The sequence below is a fragment of the Acanthochromis polyacanthus genome, chromosome 4 (genome assembly GCF_021347895.1).
Source record: "Acanthochromis polyacanthus isolate Apoly-LR-REF ecotype Palm Island chromosome 4, KAUST_Apoly_ChrSc, whole genome shotgun sequence".
NCBI lineage: Eukaryota > Metazoa > Chordata > Actinopteri > Pomacentridae > Acanthochromis > Acanthochromis polyacanthus.
Window position 1 is genome coordinate 41,240,364 of NC_067116.1, and position 20,978 is coordinate 41,261,341.

A 20,978-nucleotide genomic window follows, 5' to 3' on the forward strand; every position below is an offset into this window, starting at 1 on the left:
GAGTCAGCTGGGATAGACTCCAGCACCCCCCATGACCCTAGTGAGGATAAAGTGGTGTATAGAGAATGGATGTTTTTGATCAATGTTGCGCACAGACAGACAGACGTATGTCAATTATCACATACCTCCGCTGCGTTCCTTGGCGGACTAGAAAACCAACAAAAAAGTTGATGTTTTGTTTGTATGATGAACTTTTTTGTAGACTACATTCTCATGAGGCATCAGTTGCTCTTAGATTAGGTTGAGTTTGATTTTGACAAAATCCAAAAATAAAAATAAAACATGCCACTACAACATGCATGCATAGATTCTTTGTCATCCAGGTCATTACAATCTAAGAGTTTCAGTAAAAGCTTCAGTTCAGGACTGAATGAAGCCTTCTGTATGAGAGAGTAACATCTTCAAGAACCAAAAAAAAGAAGCTGCTTTTAACTGAAACTCCCAACCATATGGAGTCGCCAGCGTGCGGACGCAGCGTTAATCTGCACTTTCTGCGCACTGTCTGTCTCTTTAAGAAGGGAAATAGAACTCCTGATCCAAATAAAGCCACGAGAGAGAACATGCTATGTTCTCTGTGGTCGGCAGATCTCTGAACAGTCCGACAGTCTCTGGGTCGCTGCGTAAAGCTACGGTTGCAATGGCAGAAGCTCTGACCAAAGTCCCCGACGTGGAGATTGATCCAGAGGGAACGTTTAAATACATTCTGGTCAGGGTGAAAGTGAAAGATGGCGATGTGCACAAAGACATAGTCCGAGGCACAAAAAGTGCCGAGTATCACAGTAAGTTCGTCACTGAAGTTTGCAAAAAGAGGAGCGTCAAGTGCGTCAGTTCAGCTCGACATTAACCAAATCAGATGACCTGTACTGTTGCAGATTTGACCTCTTTTGGTGCACTCAGCGGTTTTTGGTGCATACACTAAACGCGCAGTGTGCGTAAAAGCTGCACAGCTTTTGGAGGCAGCAGCTTTACGCACACGTGACTAACGCTGCTAGAGTAAATATTTGCCAAATTCTTCTAATCGTTGATTGAGTCTCCTGTAACTAAACCAGAATTGTTTCTGTTGTTGCAATTATTTCAATAATTGACAGATCATATATTTGAGAAGGTCAACCCGGCCATGGAGGCCTTGGGGATGGAGTGTAAATGTCTGGGAGGAGGAAAGATAGAGCACAACAGCCAGGACAAAAAACTCCGAGTGTTTGGAGAATCCACAGTAAGTTTCTTTGGATGAAATGTCATTAAAAACTGAATTAACTGCAAAGCCTCAGTGTTTTAATGTAAATGTCTCTTCTTCTTTTTAGGCCTTTGGTAAAGCCGACCACGCTGCATCTGTGGAGAAGCTGAAGACCGTCTTCAGTGACTATGAGATCACCTGGTCTGATGATAAGAAATAAGAGCAAAAACCTTCATGTCATTTCAGATTCTGGCCTTTATTTATGAATACAGAAACCACATAATAATGTTTTAACTCTTCAAATAAACTCAGTTTTTCTGCATCTAATTGTTTGATTGTGAGTGTGTGAAAGTATAAATTACTCAAAGAAAATGCTTGAGTAAATCTCTGCAGGTGTTTTCCAAAGCAGCATTTACACTTTTAGACCACCGACAACTTGAAGTGTGTGGCGTGAACTTTTGACACGTCATCTTGAAATAGAATCTTTTTTTAAAAGTTTTATTACTGAGTCTTTGATGGGCTTCATTTGAAACAGAGTTCCTTTGCCATGCGTAAAGTCCATACAGGAAGGGCAGAGCCAGTTGGAATCACTAACATATCCTGTTAGCTGAGGGGAAAGTTTATTGTTTAAAAGACCAAAAACAGATAACGGGGACTTTTTTCCTTTCATTGTGGTCACACACTTTCATTTTCTGAATAATCCGAAATAATGATGGACGTCACACTGAGCTCCACGGCACTTTACACACAATGATAGGATAATAAATAAATGCAGGAGTGAAAGTGCCTGAAATCACAAAAGTAACAACAACAAGCTTGAGTTGAGTCATGTTTGAACAGAAAAACATCATTTTCTTCCACTTTCATGCCTCCAGCATTTAAGACCTTAATGCACTTTTCTGTTTTCTTTTTCATTACTATTAAAACAAGTGTATCTGACACCATACAACATGATGGTATTTAGCAGATGAAATGTTTAATTTGATTTTGGTTTAGCATGTGAGCATGAAAACGCGCTGCTTTGCAACAATTACAGCTGAGGCGATGTCCATGTCATTAGTTTTGAAAGTATTTGGTCATAAAATTAATGGCAAATTGGAATTTACTTTCACAATGGCAGTGAAGAAGAAGTTGGAGAACTTTGATCCTGAGGGAAATGGAATGTCTGTGATAAATTTTGTGTAAATCCTTCCAATATCTGTTAAAATCACAAATGTGAACCTTACCATGGTGCTTAAAAATGTGTCACGAACTTGATAAGATAAAAAGGATTTGCTGTGTGAAAACTGTGAGCATCTGTATGAAGCTTTGTGCGAATCCACCTGATACATTTCAAGCTACTTAAGTCATTCTTTGACGTGCAGGCGGTGACACTGTGTCTGTAAAATTCAAATTCCATTCAAATCTCCTATCTGCAGTCTATCCAAAATATCCTAAAGAAGAGCTCAGCGAGCTAACATTCTATTCTGTGTTGTTATTTAGTTCATATGGCTTTAAGCGGGAGTCTAGTGTTGTATTTCATAGTGGCATAACAACAAGAAGTCTTATTCCCATAAAATTCCAACTATGTGAGTCTGAAAGAGTCTCCATCCTTTTCCTCAGGGTTTTCCCCACTAATTGATGGAGTCTCCACAGGTTGTGTTCCAGCAGTGAGCCACATTCTTTCTAGAACTTTCTTCTTTTTTATTTTTATTTTTTGTTCTTTTACTCATTGCGTCCCGATGACTTACAGAGAAAACAAGTCGGAGTACCCTGCAACTACGCAGAGCAGACCAGAGCAGACCAGAATTAGCTCTGCGCTTCATCCTCCTTGACCCTCATCAACAGACTGAGCATAGACACTGGAGCCGACCACGCTCTGCCAGCTACCCTGTGACCTTAAAAAGGAGAGAAACAAAAGGCACCTTCCTTCCAGTTTCCACTCCAATCCAGAGCCAATTTCCTGAAAACTGACCTCTTTTATTGTCTACAAACAGGGAGGTCAGTGTGGGAAGTAGAAGTTTCTTGTAAAATGCACTTGTTACAGTTAATTTCGTGTTGAGAGGAAACAGTTCAAATGTCTGTAATTAGACATCTGAACTGTTTCCTGTTTTATTGAACTGTTTTTATTTTTTGTTCCCATTTTTGTAAAAATACATATAATAATTAGAAAATCATAGAAAAACTGTCTTGTTGTTTACCCGTTAACCCTAAAAAAGAAAACAGAAAAACTGTAAATAAAAAGTCATCAAAAATCTGTATTTTTTCAAATGATTATATATTCTCTTAAAGCTTTTGATCAGAAAATTACACTTTTTTTGCTGTATTGATATTTGCAAACAATGTTATTCTTTTACAGATATTTGCCAATATTTGAAAGAAAAATCATGTGCCAGGAATTATAAAATGGTAAATAATTTTAAACCTTTTCTAAAAAAAAACGTTTGAAAATTATTACAAGTAAAATCACAGAAATCAAAGTATTCATTTACATCTTGACTACAAAAAATGGCCACAACTGTACATAATGTCCCTTACAATAATCTGTATTTTTGCAAACAGTAATTTGTTCCTTGTGAATGTGTGACCGTAAAGTACACAGTTTACTGTATTTAAATCAGCAAAAAATATCATTTCTTTCTAGACATTTTAACTGATGTACACAGTTTTTTATGTTATAGTATTTTAAGATATTCTTCTAAGGCTTTTGCTGCTAGATTTTTACAGCTTTTTTATAGCTTTTTAAAATTATTTTTGTCAGTGTACAGTTGATTTCGAATTGGTGCCACAAGATGCTGAAATACTGCTGCACTCTGACTTCCATGTGGACCAGGCAAGTAAAATATTTTTCTTTGGAGACAGGAAATTAACCGGTAATGTTCTTCTTGGATGAGAAATAAAATATCTTGACAAACTGTAAAAGAAGCCCAGTTACTGTTTTCTCAAACTTACCATAACCTGGATGAATGAGAATCAACAGAAACAACTGATAATGTCATTTTTTAAATGGTGAAGCTAACATAATGAGACTGAACAGTGGATAGATGGATGCAGTTGCTGGGAAAACTGTCCTACTTCCCATAATGTTCCATACATTTCTGTATATTCCGTGGATTTCCTTCCAGGTGTAAGTACTCTGCAGGCAGCGCTCCAATGTGCCTCATCTTAAGTGAGATAAGCATCAATGTGCAGCCAGTTCCTGAAAAAGAAGTTGGTCCCTTCCTGCAGCAGCAGCAGCTCACACCTCAGGCTGTCGGGAAATGAAGCGACAGCCGGCAGCAACAGATTTACTTCAGTACTCAAGATCTTATCGGCAAAACAATAGCCGCCCAAACAATTTTAGGGCGTCATTAAGGTCAGTGTTAACAGAAATGTTTGACACCCAGGACAAGTGTCACATGTCTTCTGAATCTGCATATAGAATCTATACATTCCTAAACATCTCATTCCCTCTCTGTACTGTATGTCTATTGTCCTAATTTGTGTTTTTCTAAGTTATTATCAATGTATAATAGTCTATGAATCGTGCAAAGAAAATGTGATACCAGTATTTCCATGTGATAAACCTAAATTCATCACTCTGACGCATTCTAAGTTTATCTCCGGGTCACACTTGACAGGCAGCAAAGTTTACTACAAACAATGTGTTTTTTTTTTAAAAATCATTTTTTAAAGGGAAACTGTTTGTGACAGGAGCACAATCAACACCCTTCTGACTGCTGGACGTCACGTATCTTCTGAAGGTCAAACTTGACCTAATATGTTATCATAAAGTCATGTGATGCCGATATTTCATTTACGGTACTTACCCAAAATATAAGTGCTATGCCTATATCCTCATAGTTTTTGCACATTTAATTCTCAAGAAAGCCTTGCTTCCCTTTTTTCTTCAATAAAATGAACATGCTAAATGTTGTTGTTAAATAGTTTTTTTCTGACACACTTGCCTTTAATTTTCTACAGCCCCAGCAACATTCAGGATACACAATATCCTACTGTGTTTTTCAATGAATCTGTAGTTTTTTCTAAAGATAAACCTGTGACTTTTAAACTAGCTGGTGTTTCAATATTATGGATTGAGATATGTAAAGGCTCATCACCTGAGTAATTAGGACAGACTGACTAAAGCTAAACCTCATTGTTGACAAACGCATCATACTGAAACACTGATTGCAGTAAGAAACAAAACAGTTCATATTGTTAATCTGCTCAGAAATTTACTTCTATTTCCATCAGCGTATTTAAGCCTCATCCAATTAACATTTTTCACTGCTAGGACTGCCCACTGATGCCCCAGAGGACCAAAAGAATAAACTGCTTTAAGAAACAACCCTTATAGTAAAATATTAAGTTTTTTTAAGTTAACATCAGAAAAAAAAGTCATCTGGAAAAATGCAAAAACTTACAGTTTATCCGCACAGTGTGTCAGACAAATATAATTACTTTTGTTTGACACAAAACACAAAACACATTAGTACCTAAATGGCTATTTATCATTCTTTCATTTTGTTATCATTATATACCGTATTCATGACTTTGAATGTTATTTTAAGAAATATAATGCATTGGTTATATTCATATTAACTACAAATGTATTGACATAGTAAGTGAGACTTAACTCCCTTAAGTTTTAACTATATCTATATCTATATCTATATGTATGTATGTATGTATGTGTGTGTGTGTGTGTGTGTGTGTGTGTGTGTGTGTGTGTGTGTGTGTGTGTGTGTGTGTGTGTGTGTGTGTGTGTGTGTGTGTGTGTAATTCAAGGAAACAGTTGTTAATTTCATCGCTTTACCTTACATACAGTTTCTCATTAGTTGACAACGCTGGCTTGTCAACGTTTCAACCAATCAGAGTGAGAGAAGATGAGTAGCGTCGGTCGAACGTCACATCCAGTTAAAAGAACGGCGGGCGGTATGCCTGTCTACAGCTTATTATCTGTTCGTCTCTCTTTAATAATTTCTACATTTGAGTCTTTGACCAGATAAAATGGTAACGGTAGGCGACTCGAAGGAACGTTGAAGTGATTCTACGCCTCGGAACTGAACATTTATGGTATGTTATTTATGGTAGGACGCTGTTATCAAAACTTAACTGCTATGCTAATGCTACTTGTAGCATAACATAGACAGCAAACGTTAGCCTCGGTTCTGTTTGGCTAGTCTGTGAGTAAGTTATTAATAACATAAGCTCAGGTACTGATGAAGCTATTGTACTAAACTGGGGCATTTTCAATGACTCATGCAGTGTCCTACATATTTCTGGACAGCAGGACTGAGCTCCACCGGTGCCTCCTTTCATCATGTCCCAGACCAACATTTCTCTCCTGGATGAGGTGGTGCAGTGGAGTCAGGAAACCTGCCGCCAGGAGCTCAGGTCTGTCCTGCCAAAACTCACCATATCCTCCCAAACTTCATGCCCATCCCTGGCGTTTTGATGATCTCATGCGTCAGGTTTTACTGTAGGGAAAGTCCAGTGATTGCCTCTTTATGATAAGAGTATAGGAAAAGCACAGAAAAATAAATTAATTGATATTATTTATTAGTTAATATAATAGTTTGCAATATGCAGCCATACTGAACACCCAGCTCTTCACACCTTGTTAAGCTGATAAAGTTTTCTGAATATTTTCTGAGTGAAACTGTGTGAAAATTTGTGCTTTGCTCATGCTAATCTGTAATGCTTTCTGCATTACTACTGCAATTCTGCATATTTATCAAACATGTTTAGGGATTTTCCTTGACTGTTTGCACTCTTTGCATCATAAGTCTGACAGCTGGGATGATCATATACGTAAGTTTATCAATTGCACATTTTAAAAAAATACAAACTGCTTTTTTAGTACGTTTTCTGTTTTTTGCACTCCAAGTATGGAATGTATTTAAATAGGACTTCCTCACAGGTATACTGAAGATAATTACAGACATGTTCCTCCCTCACATTGGACTGTCAGAGCTGGAGGATGAGTGTTTCTCCCAGATCTTACCTAAGGTAAACAACACAACAACACCCTTTTTGTATATAGAACCATTTTTATGAATTCCTTCTCTTATATAACACAGTGGCTACAGGGTTGAAATTATATTACATAAACTCAGTGCCATTAAACATTGCAGTATTTATTTTATCTAATATGCATTGTTGTTAAATAGGCCGTTTCTTATGTATTTCACTTAATAAACCTTATGTTTGCCCAGTATGTGGAGCTGGCTGACTAGCTGTAGTCAGTTGAGACTGTTTTTTATCCTTCTTTTGACCCATTAGCCTCCTGATTGACTGTATGTTCCAAATGTAAATGCTTCTGCAAAATGAGTCCCATTAAAACCTTGCCTTGTAAAGGATTTGTTTTGTTGTGGTCATAGGGCTGTTAAATCAAGTAACAGTTTTCTTCCTATTCACTGCTTCATTTCGATGATGTTCCTTTGAAGTGTATTTATTTATCTTTGTGAATGTGTCTCATGTTTATCTGTCACAACTGTCTGCAGGCAGTGACGGTGTTTCACAGCATGATGAAAGAAGTCATGGACCAAGCTGGCGGACTCTCAAGTCAGAACACTGAACTGTGTGGCTTACTACGGAACATTTTACAGGTACAACTACAAAGTGTACAACATAATGACACAATATGTACCATACAAGTTTTCTACAATATATGTAGTATACTGTGTGTTGTTCTCTCTCGTCTAACTGATATTTTGACCAGATCCTGTTGTCTGTTTCAGGGACTGGTGCAGATAATTGATGCGCTGTCTACTTGTGTGCGTCACGTTGGCTCGTTTGAGGAAGCTCCTGACTTGGATGCTATCCGCTCGCTACCAACTTGTATCCTGAAAGTCCTGAGGGAAACATTTCAGCACTGCAAGGTCAGTCTGTTTAGTTTACTGGTGGCATTTGTGAGAAACGACAGCCGCAAAAACAATCTCCATACACTTTGTCGTATATGGAGAAGAAAAACCTCTGTGATACAGTGCCTACAGAATTTAATTTTTTCAGTCATTTATTCAACTAAAAATATTTTGTGAGCATAGAATCTAGTATTGCTCCTGATAGCAGAACAACTTCTTGTGGATGTTTTTCATAAATGTCCATTGTGTGTGATATCAGCATGCTGGAGTTCTTCACCACCATTCCTTAGTAGTTTTATTCGTGTAATTGTCCTGTTAAAATGCCCACTTTTACTTCAAATTCAACTTTAAATCCCCTTGTTATCCTCCAGCTCTGTTTGATATGATGCAGAATCAATGCTTAAATCGATGACTACGAGCTGGCCAGAGACAACACAGCAACACCTTAACCTTTCCACCACCACGCTTTACAGTCAGTGTGAGATTGCTCTCCTGAGAAGTTGTCTTTGATCAGTCTGCTTTTACTGTGGCCAAACGACTCTGTCTTTGTTTCATTGTTTTTCCAGATGATCTAGTCTTTGGCTGTCTGTTCTTTGGAAAACGGTAGTTTTGCTATGACATCTTTTTTGGACAGCAAATGCTTTTTCCTGCCACAACTCCTGTGCAGGAAAAAGTTTTGCAGTGTCTTCCTGATTGTAAGCGGCAGCAATTTGGCACCAAAAGTTTCAAGATTTATCTGCGGTACCTGTGATGAAATTTTTGGGCTCTTGGAGGTGTCTTTTTGCATCAAACAGTCTGATATTGGGCTAAATTCACAGGGGCAGTCGGTCATGAACAAATTGGAAATTCTCTACAATTTACACCACTTGTAGATGATTTTGCTTTCAGTGGAATGATATGTTTCCGATCATTTGGAGATCTTTTGAAATTCTGTTACTGTTAGGCATCCGCATGCCTTTTTTTCTCATGGTTTTAAAGAGTACTTTTGAACTTAAATGGCAAAGAGAGCTCCACACGTTAGATATCGCAGGTTTCTAGAAGATTCTAGTTATTGACAGAGAGTCTGGAAAACCCTGACTGAAATTTTATGGATTAAAAGGTATGATTACTTTATCGATGTGACTCATCTGTTGCCTTATTTAGTAAATTAAGAAATAACTACAATATGCAGATTTTATGTGTCATTTATTTGAGTATATACTATTATGAAATATTGGTTTTATTGCTCTGTAAACACTGTTTTAAAGAGGATCAAGTGTTTGTGAAAAGAAAAAAAAGCCAACAATTCCATTCAAATTTTCATGCAATTCTAAAATTCTGTGCACACGTTTCTATAATTTTTTTGTCAAATCCAAACAACACTGCATGTTGTCCCCAGGACAGTGAGGAGGTTTACTGCAGTCGTCTGTCCCTGGTGGCCGACCTGCTGCAGGGACTATTCAAGGAAGCATATTCCCTCCAGAAGAGTTTCTTGGAGCTGCTGGATCGGATCTCCCTGGAAAGCAGCGCTTCAGAGGAGGAGGTCTCTGACATTGTTACAGGTGTGGTGGTTTTTATGTGCCAAAATCTTCATTACATTGCCTACATTTAATGCAGTCTATTAAATATATCTTACATCGTCCTCCTCAGTGATTCACAGTCTCCTGGATATCTGCTCTCTTATCTCCAACCTGGACATAGCACTGCATGCTAACACATGGAAGTTCCTCATCAGGTCTGTACTCTTAATGCCGTATTGTCCTGCGTACTAGATGAATTGTTTTATTTAGTGACTTATTTTGAATGGTTATTGATTCATTCAGACAGAGTATAAAGTACCACTCATTGGTCGAGGAGCATCTACATCACCATGACATCAGCAGCAGCCTGAGTGACAACCTGCTGGCCTCCTTCCACAACTGTGTGGAGCTGGCTGAACAGATTAAACATATTGGTTTACAGGTAGGAATGCTCAGATTGGCTAGAAAAACCCCTTTAAAATCAATATTATTCATATGTTTTTTTTTTTGTTACTTTGCACAGATGGATGAATGCTTGAGTTAGTATTTGTTTATCTCTTATCAAAGTTGTATTTCCTTTGAAACTAGGGAAGTTTTTCAATGTTTTCTTCGAGCATAAACATATTTGCTCAAAAAAAGTTGTTGCAAACACAGCATTTTTGTCTTTCCTGACTTTACTATATTCTGCATGGATAATGATGATTTTTTTTCCTGTGTCTTACCCTTGTGTGCTTAGAACAATGTATGACTTGTGTTTAAAAGTGTAAGGTCAAAGGTAGAGTTGATCTCGGTCACCTTTTGTATTTATGCTCTTTTGTCCTTTCTTAAAGGAGGCCAAACAAAGCCCAGAATACAAGCTGTTCCAGAAATCTGCAAAGATGTGCAGATTTTTTGCCAACACTTTGGTTCATTACATAAAGGTACTAAAATTAGGATCTTCTTGCCACTCTCTTTGGTAGTTTAAACCTTTGTGCTGTGTCTCACTGTTAATTTTCTTTTTATAAATGTCTGCTTACATTTTAGGATAATTTCTTCTTTCCTCTTTTCAACAGGAATTCAAGTTTTTTCTGACAAAATGTTGCAGCAGTTTTCACCAACTTTATCTCCAGATCATCAGGTATTTGTTGTTTGGCTGTAATTTTAGAAAGCAAATTAAGACCATAATTTACCCTTCCTGGTATTTTATGTCTTTCAGTAAGTTCCCTCCCAGTTTGTGTGCTCCAGAACTGCCCACGGCTCTGTCTGAGGAGCTGAAAGCAGCAGCTCTGGTTCCCATGGATGCTTTCCTCCTCCAGCTGCTGTCTCTGAGGCCGTTTGCTGAAGTTGCCCTCCGGCAGGATCTATGTGAGTTCAAAGCTTATCTTGTTGTCATTTTCTCCAAATACTGTGGAAGTGGTGAAAAATACTTTGCAGTTTCCCTTTGTAGTGAAAGCATGACTTTATGAACTTTCTACTGATTAGCTGTGGGCTAGTCTGACTCACCGGATGTAGATTTTGGGTCCAAGTCTGCAATTGCCTTCACATTTGACACAATTTCCTCCTTTTCTCTCTGCTATGTGTGATAGAGTTTTCACAATCAGCAATTCATCAATCTCCAAATTGCTACACAGAAAATTTCAAGTTTTGCAGAAGATTTGTATCATGCAGTAAGGCAGCCCTGCTAATGTTTGAGTCACTTTTTCATTTTAATGGCAGTGCTTAACTCCCTGTGTGCAGATGTTTCAGCAAAACAATCCTCTTGTCTCCATTTTGAGGAAACACTGTAGGGACAGACCGATAATCGTCCTGATCGATTAATGTGGCCGATATTTGACATTTTGTCCAATTATCGGTATCAGTTTTTCTATTGGCAGATTATCGATAAATTAAATGTGCTACTTCAGATCTGATTGGTCTGAGACTATAAAATCTGAACAAGAAACTCAAGCTGTTGCCACAAACCAGGAAATTAGCTGCTCTTACAGTGGCTAAGGCTATGCTAATGACTAGCAGCTAAGTTAGAAGAGAGCCTCAGATTGGCTTGAAACAGTGTCTAGAAAACAACAAGTAATAAAGCTTTAAGAATTGAACCTTAGTGAGGAAATTTAAGAGTAGAGCAGTGATAGATTAGAAAAATAGAGAAGAGCAGATGTAACTACTGGAGACTAACTGATCAATTGGAAGAGAGTGTCCTAATTTAACTCCTATTTCTATTTTACACTGTCAGTTATAGTCAGCCTTATTAATGATAAAGCCTACTTTTGAATGACTGGTTCTCTGCTATCACATCTTGTACAAACACATTTAATGTCGACTGGCCTTTCTTGATTACCAATGGTTGTTGCTAGAGGTACGGACCCGTACCCGTAGCCTGTGGACTACGGATACGGCACTTGCCATTTGCCAATCAGATACGCGAGATCTGGTCACGTGACTCCCGGTAGACGCTAGCTGTACGGACCCGTAGCATCGGTACTGCAGGTACGGACCCTAAACCTGACCCTAACACTAACCCTAACCTTAACCTTTGCTTACCTTTCAACAGTTTGCAGTGGTTAGCAGCTTCTTGACTCGCGAGACTCGCGTACGGGTCCGTATCTGTCTGGCAAATGGAAAGTGCCGTACCCGTAGCCTGTGGGCTACGGATACGGACCCGTATCCGTAGACACTACCATTACCAATAATCTATATAGCAATCAGTCTGGAAAATCCATACCGGTTGTTCCCTCGAACAGCATCGCTGCATCATGAGCTTAGCTCAATATAGCTCAATACAATTGTGATGAGTTTAAAGAAGTACAAAGAAGACAATGTTTTTCCTCCATAGCAGAATAATAATGAGGTGCAGCTGTGGAACAGAGTGTTTATTGGAATTGCAACAGAAGATCTTAAAAGTCTTGTGGTGTTTAAAGGAGCACTGCTGGTTTCAAACTTGGAAGTTTAATCAACAGAACAATTTTTATAAGGTTCACGTTCTCTTAAATAAACTAGTAAGTGAATAAATTTCAGACAAAAAGCTGCACTCAAGGATGAAGTGATTTTGGTCTTTGGTCTTTGATATCTTAATGTACACATTGTAATGTGTAGTTAATTACTTGCATAGTGTGCATGATTCTCACCTATTGCCATACATAGCTTGAGGGGCCTTTGAGAACATTCCTTCCAAAAACATCTACTGAAGTGATAGTTTGTATGTTTAAGAAACTGGCATATTTGTGAAAACATTAGCAACAAGAAATATAATCTCAACATTTTTGACTAAGATATGCAACATGCTGTCTGCAGGGTTACGTCCTGAACAAGAGCTTCCTCAGTGTCTCCTGCTGGTGAGCATCATGGGACAACTTTCCTGCCAACCAGAGGAGGTGATGCAGCTTTGGTTCACTGGCAGTCAGTTCTCAGAGGAGACACCCAGGTAGTAAAGGCTTTGATTGTTTACTGAACTGCAGTGTTTCTGACTATTAGTGCTTCACAGCAGGGATATAAAGCAGAGATGATGATGTATTGTTGATTTGTCACAGTATGAATTAAGTTTTTCCTGTTTTACAGAGAGTAGTCAAATTCAGGTCCAGTGTAATGTAACAAATATGATGAGACTTCCTTTTTATGTTGGCTTAATGTTTTCAGTACATATTTTAAAGCTTCTTTCCATCGCTTTTGTCTCTAGACTTCCTCTCTACCAGGCCGTCTTCACTAGTTTCCGACGATGCCATGCTGAGCGTAATGTACCAGTGCTGTTGCCAGGGGTGATGTTGAAGGGTCAGGCCCAGGCCCAGGTCACTCTGCACCAACACTTCTGTGTGCAGCTCTGTGCCAGTGTGGCTGTGCTTCCTCCTGAGCACTTTCCTGTGCTGGTGAGATCCACACACATAACCACACACACTGCATTATGAGCTATTAAAGTGCTCTCTTACTTTCTCTACTTTCTTACTAATGTTTAAATTTCTTATCATCTTTTTCGTCTTTGCAAATCGTAAACGTTGACTTATTAGTTTGGTTTTTCAAATATGTGTGTTCATACTGACAAATGCACTACCATTTAAAAGTTTGGGACCACCCAGACAATTTCATGTTTTCCATGAAAACTCACACTTTTATTCATGTGCTAACATAATTCCACAATGGTTTTCTAATCATCAATGAGCCTTTCAACACCATTAGCTAACACAATGTAGCATTAGAACACAGGAGTGATGGTTGCTGGAAATGTTCCTCTGTACCCCTACGGAGATATTCCATTAAAAACCAGCTGTTTCCAGCTGGAATGGTCATTTAGCACATTAACAATGTCTAAGCTGCATTTCTGATTCATTTAATGTTACCTTCATTGACAAAAAAATGCTTTTCTTTCAAAAATAAGTAAACAAATTACCCCAAACTTTTGAACGGACATTAAATGGTCATTAAATCTATAGGCTCAGTGTTCGAGAGGTGAACTCTTGTAAGCTTCTATTTATTTGGGATATCTAATCACATTCTGGCGATTAGCTTTGTTTCATGGCAGGATTTCCCATCATCAAAAGCAAATCATTGTTTCACTTTCGCTTCTCTGTGTCTGTTAAATATTTTGATCCTTTCTTTCTGCCTTTTGTGTGTTTCTCTGTTTACTCCCACCTCCTGTTTACCAGACTTGAGCTCTCCTTCACCTTCCTTTTTTCAGGAGCGTTGCTTGGTTGATGCCGTACTGCAGGCTGACACTCAAACGGCTCTGCTGGCCACAGATGTGTGGTGTTTTACAGCACGGTAAGAATGAAGACTAATGCAGTTTTCATTATTTATAATGCGGATCATCTGTGAATTACTCTTTAAATAGTCTGAGCACCTGGTATTTTAAAGCATTTCATCTACAGGAGTTTTCACATATAGAATTTGCATTAAAATGAAAATCCACGGTGTGGAGCTGTAACTAGGTCAGGGCTACTTTTCTGCTCCCTTTGTGTCATTCTACATTTAATTTCTGGCATTTTTATAGAACAAATTTTTTTTTTGTCATTATACAATACAACGTACAACAAGATTGCAGAGCTTTTGACTTTTTACAGCTGCAGTTTCACAAAAATGGCTGGTTGCCAGGACTCTATGCATTTTTTTCCTCACCATATTGAATAAATGGCTGATGCAGTTCTCTATACTTACAGGTATGGGACAGCTGAACTTTGCCTACATCATGTCCTCCTTATTGCTCAACTGGTAGGTAGAGACCAGGAAAATGTACAATACAAAAGTGACAATACATTTATGGTGTTGTTTAATTTAGATTTAAAACCATGCGTTACTTTACTACACCTTTCAAATATTACAATTACACTTGAATTCTAAAGATGCTCAGTAGGCCTTCATACTTCAAACTTGCTATATTTTGCAAACATCATTGATAGGATCATATCCAAACTTCCTGAATCTTGACTCTCACCACCCTGGATAGACGCCACAAGGTCACAGATGTTTCTCCGTGTTGATGACCTCTTCCTGAGCACTCTCTAAAATAACTCTAAATCCCATTAATCTCTCTCACTCGGTAGGGTTATGGATTAGTATGGATTCCAACCATGTTTTCTCTGGCATCCCAACAGAGGTGACAATTGGTGTCACCTCCTTGTGAGCCTTCACACTGACTTTCCCACTGTCCCTCAGCTCCACTCTGCTTCTCCCTCTTGGGCTTTAGGTGAAAGTGTGCACCGCTGAGCGCTACCAGTCCTTCCACCTGGGCTTGCTGCTGAAACGCATGGTTTCCTTTATGACGCCGAACCACCAGGTCAGAAACCTTCAGAACTGAAACAAAAGTATTTATGGACTCAATATTTGTAACTAGTGTGACGTAAACAATGAAAATACTGTGGACTTTTGCACATGTGTAAGTACAGCTGCAGTGGGCAGAAATCTAACAAAAAAAAGAGAAATTGGCACAGTTTGAAAATGTAGTCCGTCTTTGCGTCTCTCCTGTCTCTGTCTTCAGCCTCCAAGAGTCTATGCGCAGGCTTCATTTGGGCATGCAATGCTAACGTATCCCTCTTACTGGTCGAGATCTTAATGATTCATTGAGGAATTTCTGGTTATTATTTAACAGAATAAAACTAAAATAACTGATAAGGCAGAAATTGAGGTACATTCATGTAGGGCTGGGCGATATGATGATAGATATCGTCTGGACGATAGAAAATGTCTATCGTTTTATGTGAAGATCCTATCGTTTATATCGCAGTGTCGCAAAACACGCTTTACGGCACGCCCGGACACATGGCTAAAACAGTGTTGCCAACTTAGCGACTTTCTCGCTAAATCTAGTGACTTTCCAAAGCGTCCTAGCGATTTTTTTTGTCAAAAGCGACTAGCGACAAATCAAGTGACTTTTTCTGCAGTTCTGGAGACTCTGACAGGAAAACTCGGATCATTCTGAAGTTACTGTTTTCAACAAGCAGCAGGTGCTGCTGTGAGCTCCTCCCTGTCCCAAAGCACAGGCTGTCAGTCCAGTAACCTCGCAGCAGTCCCAGTGTCTGATTGGAGGGCGCATCACTCCCCGGCCAGATGGCAGGTGAATCGCGCATGCACAAAGTCACTACAGATCCCATCCAGACTTACGGAGCGGGATATAGATACATACTAAAATAAACCACAGCATTTAGTCTCTGGTACAAAAACATATTTTTGGGGTTGGGGGGGGCGAATATTCGGATAACAAAATTAATATCCGGATAGTGCCGAATATTCGGATATTCGGGATATTCGGGTCCAGCCCTAGTTTTTATCACCTGAAAATGACAGATGTTAATGTGACCAACAAATATTTTGCATAACACATGCTTGGAAAAAAATTTCTAAATAAAAAAAATACACATATATAAACAAATACCTCCTCCCTTTATTCGTTGAATATATGATTTCAAACTCCTTGTTCACATGGCAATTTTATATAAACTGTTCATTCATTGAATTTACCCAAAATATGCTATATCGTTATGTATATCGTATCGGGATATAAAATTTTGGTCATATCGCCCAGCCCTACATTCATGTCAAAAAATGTTTTATAGATTTGCTGCACTACCTGGTTGCACCAAAGGGGGAGTGTTTTACTGTTTATTGCGAAGAAACACTATAACTTCTTAGCTGTATTTAATACTGATCTGTGTTGGTTTTCATAAAGAAGAACCATGGGAATGTTAATGTTCAGATCCAAATTGTTAAATGAGCACTTTTGTGATCGTTATTTCAGTCGTGTCGTTTAAATTTTGAGGTTGTGTTTCGGTCTGTGTGTCGCTGAGAGCCTTGTTTAGCTAGCAATGGGTCACCATGACAGAGAATCCTGCATTGCTTCATGACATCTGCCTGCTGTTCTTGTGTATCAGACATGTCCAAGCCTCCTGCAGTAGCAATCTTGCAGCCATGTGGTTTCTGAAGAAGAGTTAGTTTTGTGGCACACATAAGTGACTTATTTAGGAAATGGTTTTATGAGCTCATAGAAAACAGCCGCCAGACTTGTGTTGTGTCAATGATTGTGACTGTATGACTCACTTATAAAATGCAAGCTCTGTTAGAATTAGACTCCTGTTTTCTGTCCTAACTTGTGCGCCTGTAAGTGCCTTTGAGATTACAGCAGCTTATCTTTGTAGGCACAGATGTGGGGTTTTTTTGCATTCCATGACACCCTCTCTTTTTGATACGTCAGTTTTCCTGTTTTTCAGTTGCTCTGGCATTAGAAACAACCTTTCGCTATAGAAACCTTTGACTTTGGCCACTTAAATTACAATATGCTGAAAGTTTTATGTACATGAATTCAGTTTATTAGTCATGGTGATAACAAAATGTATGTAAATTTAATAATCATTCAGTCTGCTGCCTGGTTCCACAAAAGCCCAGATACACTTTAAACTGACTTCTGAATATCAGCCAGGAGTGCTTTGTTTCTAAAACCTGACATTTCTGAATTTCACAGTAAATGTGGTTAAAAGCTGGTATTTTGTTGTCATGGCCTTAAACATTTTGAGGTGCTGGGCCTCATATTTGCACTCTGTCCCACATTAATGCGGAGATTTTGTGGAGAACAGCTTATTTTGTCTTTGGCTTAGATTCTGAAAGTCTCAGAAACATTTACTGGAGTGATGAGAACATCCATCCATCCATTCTCTATACACCGCTTTATCCTCACTCGGGTCGTGGGGGGTGCTGGAGTCTATCTCAGCTGACTCGGGTGAAGGCAGGGAACACCCTGGACAGGTCACCAGTCTGTCACAGGGCTACATACACAGACGAACAATCACACTCACATTCACACCTACGGGCAATTTAGAGTAACCAATTAACCTCATCATATTTTTGGACTGTGGGAGAAAGCCGGAGTGCCCGGAGAAAACCCACGCATGCAGAGGGAGAACATGCAAACTCCAGGCCGGGATTTGAATCGGGGATCTTCTTGCTGCAAAACGAAAGTGCTAACCACTGCCCCACTGTGCAGCTGTGATGAGAACACAGTTCCCTAATTGGATGTTTTTGTGATGGTGATTTAAAGAAGTGTCCAATATATTAGTCCAGAATCTCCTAAAGGTGAATCAGTAGGTTTGAGATCTAGAGTCTGGTGTTTCAGATATTATTTATGCCTACTGAAGGGTTCAGTGAAAGGCAAAGAATTTAGTTTCTCAGATCTTTTATTCAGGTTTGCTTTTTAAATTTTTCAATCATCTGCACCTCTACTAGTGGAGTGGCATTTGGTTTTGAATGATAATTGTTGCGTTTACTACTAAAGATCACAACCTTGATATAATGATGTGATTTTAATTTGAAGCATTTGTTTCTTCCAGATGGAGCTGATCGCACAATTCCCGCCGTCTGAGTTGGAAAACCTTCGAGTGTGGCACCACATCCTCCTCAGAGCTCTTTCACAGGACGCCCGACATCGTGTACAAACAGAAATTCTCGACTTAACTCAGAAAGTTCTGACCGACTGGCAGAATGGAGGATACAAACTGGGACAGGTGGACAAAGTGGTGAGGACAGACTCAGATATTGGATGTAATGGGGGTGTAGTGAACTCACATGAAAACATTGTAGAGGAACATCTGTTTATTTGTTGTTGTTTTTTTTTTAACCTTGACATTGCACAAATTTGTCTCACTACTGCTTCCCCTCCATTATAACCTTGTGTGTCACGTGAAGAATGCAGTGACCCTGATATTGAATACTTGGAGAGGTAAATGCAGTCCAGATATCAAGGGCAAGGCTGCAGCTTAAGTGTTTGACCTTCTGCACTGATGAGAGAATGGATAAATTATTAATGTCCACAATAAGTGATGTCAAGAATAAGATAAGCTTGTTCCCGCAGTTGAAAATGGATGAAACGATAAGAGTGACCTTTCCTTGTCGGCTTTTCAGCTCTGTTTGACCTTTCCCCAAAGTTTTCTCTATAATAGCAGAATCTGAATCATCAGTTTAGTTTCCATATTTTATCAAAATCTAAATGTCCTGTGACAAACATATTTAAACAAGGCCTAGTAGAATGTTTGACTCAGTTGTTGTTTTTTGCCAGAATGATTATATCTAATAAAAAAAAACAATGTCAGGGAAGCAGGGTGGAGAAATCTGAAATGGAAAATCCATGACTGTTGTATTTACAAAAATGCCTCCTGTTACCAGAATGTGGTGCTGTTATCCCTCCTAGTGGTGGTTCGAGAGCAGGCGTCTGTTGAAGAAGAGTGCATGTTGTCTGCGGTGAAGATCGTCACACAGCTGTGGTCACGAATGAGTCCAGACCAGGTAATAAAATACGCAAACAATAAACTGATGGAAGAAAATTAGAAACTCAAGACTCGTATCACTGTAACCTGTTTCACTCCAGATACAGACACACCCTGTGCTCCAGTTTACTCTGCAGCTACTCTTGTCATTATCAGCCGTTTTAGTAAAAAACGTCAAACCTCAAGTCATCTGTCAGGTATGCCGTTAGTTTTCACAGTCCATGTTAAACAGTTGAAGATTGGAGGATCCTGTTTTTGGTAAATGCTGTGTGTTATCACAGGCTCTGCTGTGTCTGGACGCCGTTGTTGCTCAGAAGTGTGCAGATCAGCTTCTGCTGGCTGCTCTGGAGTTCCTCTCCTCCCTGGGGAAGGTCTTTGTCCCTCCTGACAGCCAGGTAGTAAAACCACAGTTTTACAAATGAGGATTTGATGTCTCCAGTCTCTTGCCCTTCTTACTAATGGCTGCTCAAGGAGAGTTATTTTGCTGGTTTTCTCATTTCATTTGAATGTTTGACCCTGCAAGAACCACAGAAAACTCCATCTATAAAAAATGAATCACAGCAAAAAAGACTATTTCAAATTTTCAACACTATTTGTTACACAGTTTAAACCTCCTTTTTGGGGTTTTACAACTTATGTGTATTCCATAATTTTTTTTCACATTCTATAGACTGAGGGGAAACCTACTATGAGAAAGAGATTTAGTTATAATTAGTTGAAACTCCACATACAAGATTTGAATTCTAAATTGTGATATTTATACTTTCTCAGAGTCAAATCCTTCCAAAGCTGAGTGGCCTGTTTGGAGTTCTTTTGGCCGACAGATACTGGCTGCTACATCAGCACGCCCTGGAGGCCTTTTCTTACTTTGCAGAGGTATGGCAAGAACTCAGCTGATGCTAGTACGTCAGACATAATGCTGTGTAATGTTTAACATAAATTTAATGTGTCCCTTAATGTGTGTTGCTGAAGAACACAAATCACGAAGAGGTAATTCCCCAGAGTTTGTTTGGAGAAGAAATCAAGACTGAAGTGGTGAATTATCTTAGCAAGGTGAGTGACATCAGCATTTTCCAATGAAGATCTACTTAAGATTTAACAGATGGAGGTGAATTAGACTATCTTTTGCTGTAGACCGTGAATGCAAAAGAAGATGTGGACTCACGGCTACAGAGACTCAAACAGGAGACGCTCGTGATTCAGCAACACAACGAGACGCTGGAGAATAACAAAGAAATGTTTCCAACAAACCGACCGCTGACACTGTTGAAGTCACAGAGGTTAGTAGCATTTATAAAGTTAACTTTAAATGTATTTTTTTGAATATACATGCTCATGGACAGCCTTGCCTCATATTTATACTGTCCAAATCAGTGGTAGCCAGTATACTGTCTGTCTACCAAACACTTGAGCACTAGGAGGTAATACATGTTGCATAAGGGGAGTCAGGGTGTCGATTTATCAGAAATATTTTCACCTTTGTTGACTCAATATACACCGAGTTTTATATTTAATTTTACCTATAAATAGGTCAATAAGATTCAATCTAGGGATCGACTAATGTTTTTTTAAGGGCTGATATCTATGCCGATTATTGCAAATCAGAAAGACAGTCTAAATATGGAACTGATAAAGTGACACATTTCAGCAGCATGTGATAGAAATAGGAGTGATTAAATTAGGATTCTCTTCTGTTAATGTTCAACAGCCTGATCAGTTTGTCTTCTGCGTTACATCTGCTGTTGTTTTCTTAAACATATTTCACTATTCT

General features: G+C 38.9%; 2 protein-coding genes across 6 annotated transcripts; both read left to right on the top strand.

The window, feature by feature from the left end:
- The first annotated feature begins 505 nt into the window (after positions 1–505).
- si:dkey-51e6.1 (uncharacterized protein LOC558617 homolog) lies at positions 506–1,496 on the top strand. The gene is made up of 3 exons (XM_022203824.2): positions 506–779; positions 1,089–1,213; positions 1,302–1,496. The coding sequence occupies exons 1-3, from the start codon at positions 566–568 to the stop codon at positions 1,392–1,394; spliced, it is 432 nt and encodes a 143-aa protein (XP_022059516.1). The 5' UTR covers positions 506–565; the 3' UTR covers positions 1,395–1,496.
- A 4,542-nt stretch (positions 1,497–6,038) lies between these two features.
- Positions 6,039–20,824, top strand: firrm (FIGNL1 interacting regulator of recombination and mitosis). 5 transcript variants are annotated; one of them, XM_051946566.1, is made up of 24 exons: positions 6,039–6,211; positions 6,404–6,553; positions 6,909–6,949; positions 7,059–7,147; positions 7,642–7,746; positions 7,879–8,019; positions 9,380–9,542; positions 9,631–9,715; positions 9,804–9,942; positions 10,331–10,420; positions 10,553–10,617; positions 10,696–10,844; positions 12,765–12,894; positions 13,147–13,333; positions 14,140–14,222; positions 14,618–14,669; positions 15,145–15,234; positions 18,275–18,460; positions 19,107–19,226; positions 19,309–19,404; positions 19,489–19,602; positions 19,979–20,083; positions 20,180–20,260; positions 20,342–20,823. In XM_051946566.1, the coding sequence occupies exons 2-24, from the start codon at positions 6,459–6,461 to the stop codon at positions 20,528–20,530; spliced, it is 2,595 nt and encodes an 864-aa protein (XP_051802526.1). In that variant the 5' UTR covers positions 6,039–6,211; positions 6,404–6,458; the 3' UTR covers positions 20,531–20,823. The 5 variants fall into 5 exon arrangements, with proteins under 5 accessions (XP_051802526.1, XP_051802525.1, XP_051802524.1 ...); XM_051946565.1 differs by having other exon boundaries at positions 6,426–6,553; XM_051946564.1 differs by having other exon boundaries at positions 6,429–6,553.
- The last annotated feature ends 154 nt before the right edge of the window (positions 20,825–20,978 follow it).

What these genes read in the sequence shown, in the direction of transcription:
- si:dkey-51e6.1 (XM_022203824.2), top strand. Translation starts at nt 566, where the DNA reads ATGTTCTCTGTGGTCGGCAGATCTCTGAACAGTCCGACAGTCTCTGGG. An exon ending in AAAAAGTGCCGAGTATCACA is followed by an intron (nt 780 to 1,088) that starts GTAAGTTCGTCA and finishes AATAATTGACAG; the next exon opens with ATCATATATTTGAGAAGGTC. An exon ending in GAGTGTTTGGAGAATCCACA is followed by an intron (nt 1,214 to 1,301) that starts GTAAGTTTCTTT and finishes TCTTCTTTTTAG; the next exon opens with GCCTTTGGTAAAGCCGACCA.
- firrm (XM_051946566.1), top strand. Translation starts at nt 6,459, where the DNA reads ATGTCCCAGACCAACATTTCTCTCCTGGATGAGGTGGTGCAGTGGAGT. An exon ending in TTATGACGCCGAACCACCAG is followed by an intron (nt 15,235 to 18,274) that starts GTCAGAAACCTT and finishes TGTTTCTTCCAG; the next exon opens with ATGGAGCTGATCGCACAATT. An exon ending in TGGTGAATTATCTTAGCAAG is followed by an intron (nt 20,261 to 20,341) that starts GTGAGTGACATC and finishes CTTTTGCTGTAG; the next exon opens with ACCGTGAATGCAAAAGAAGA.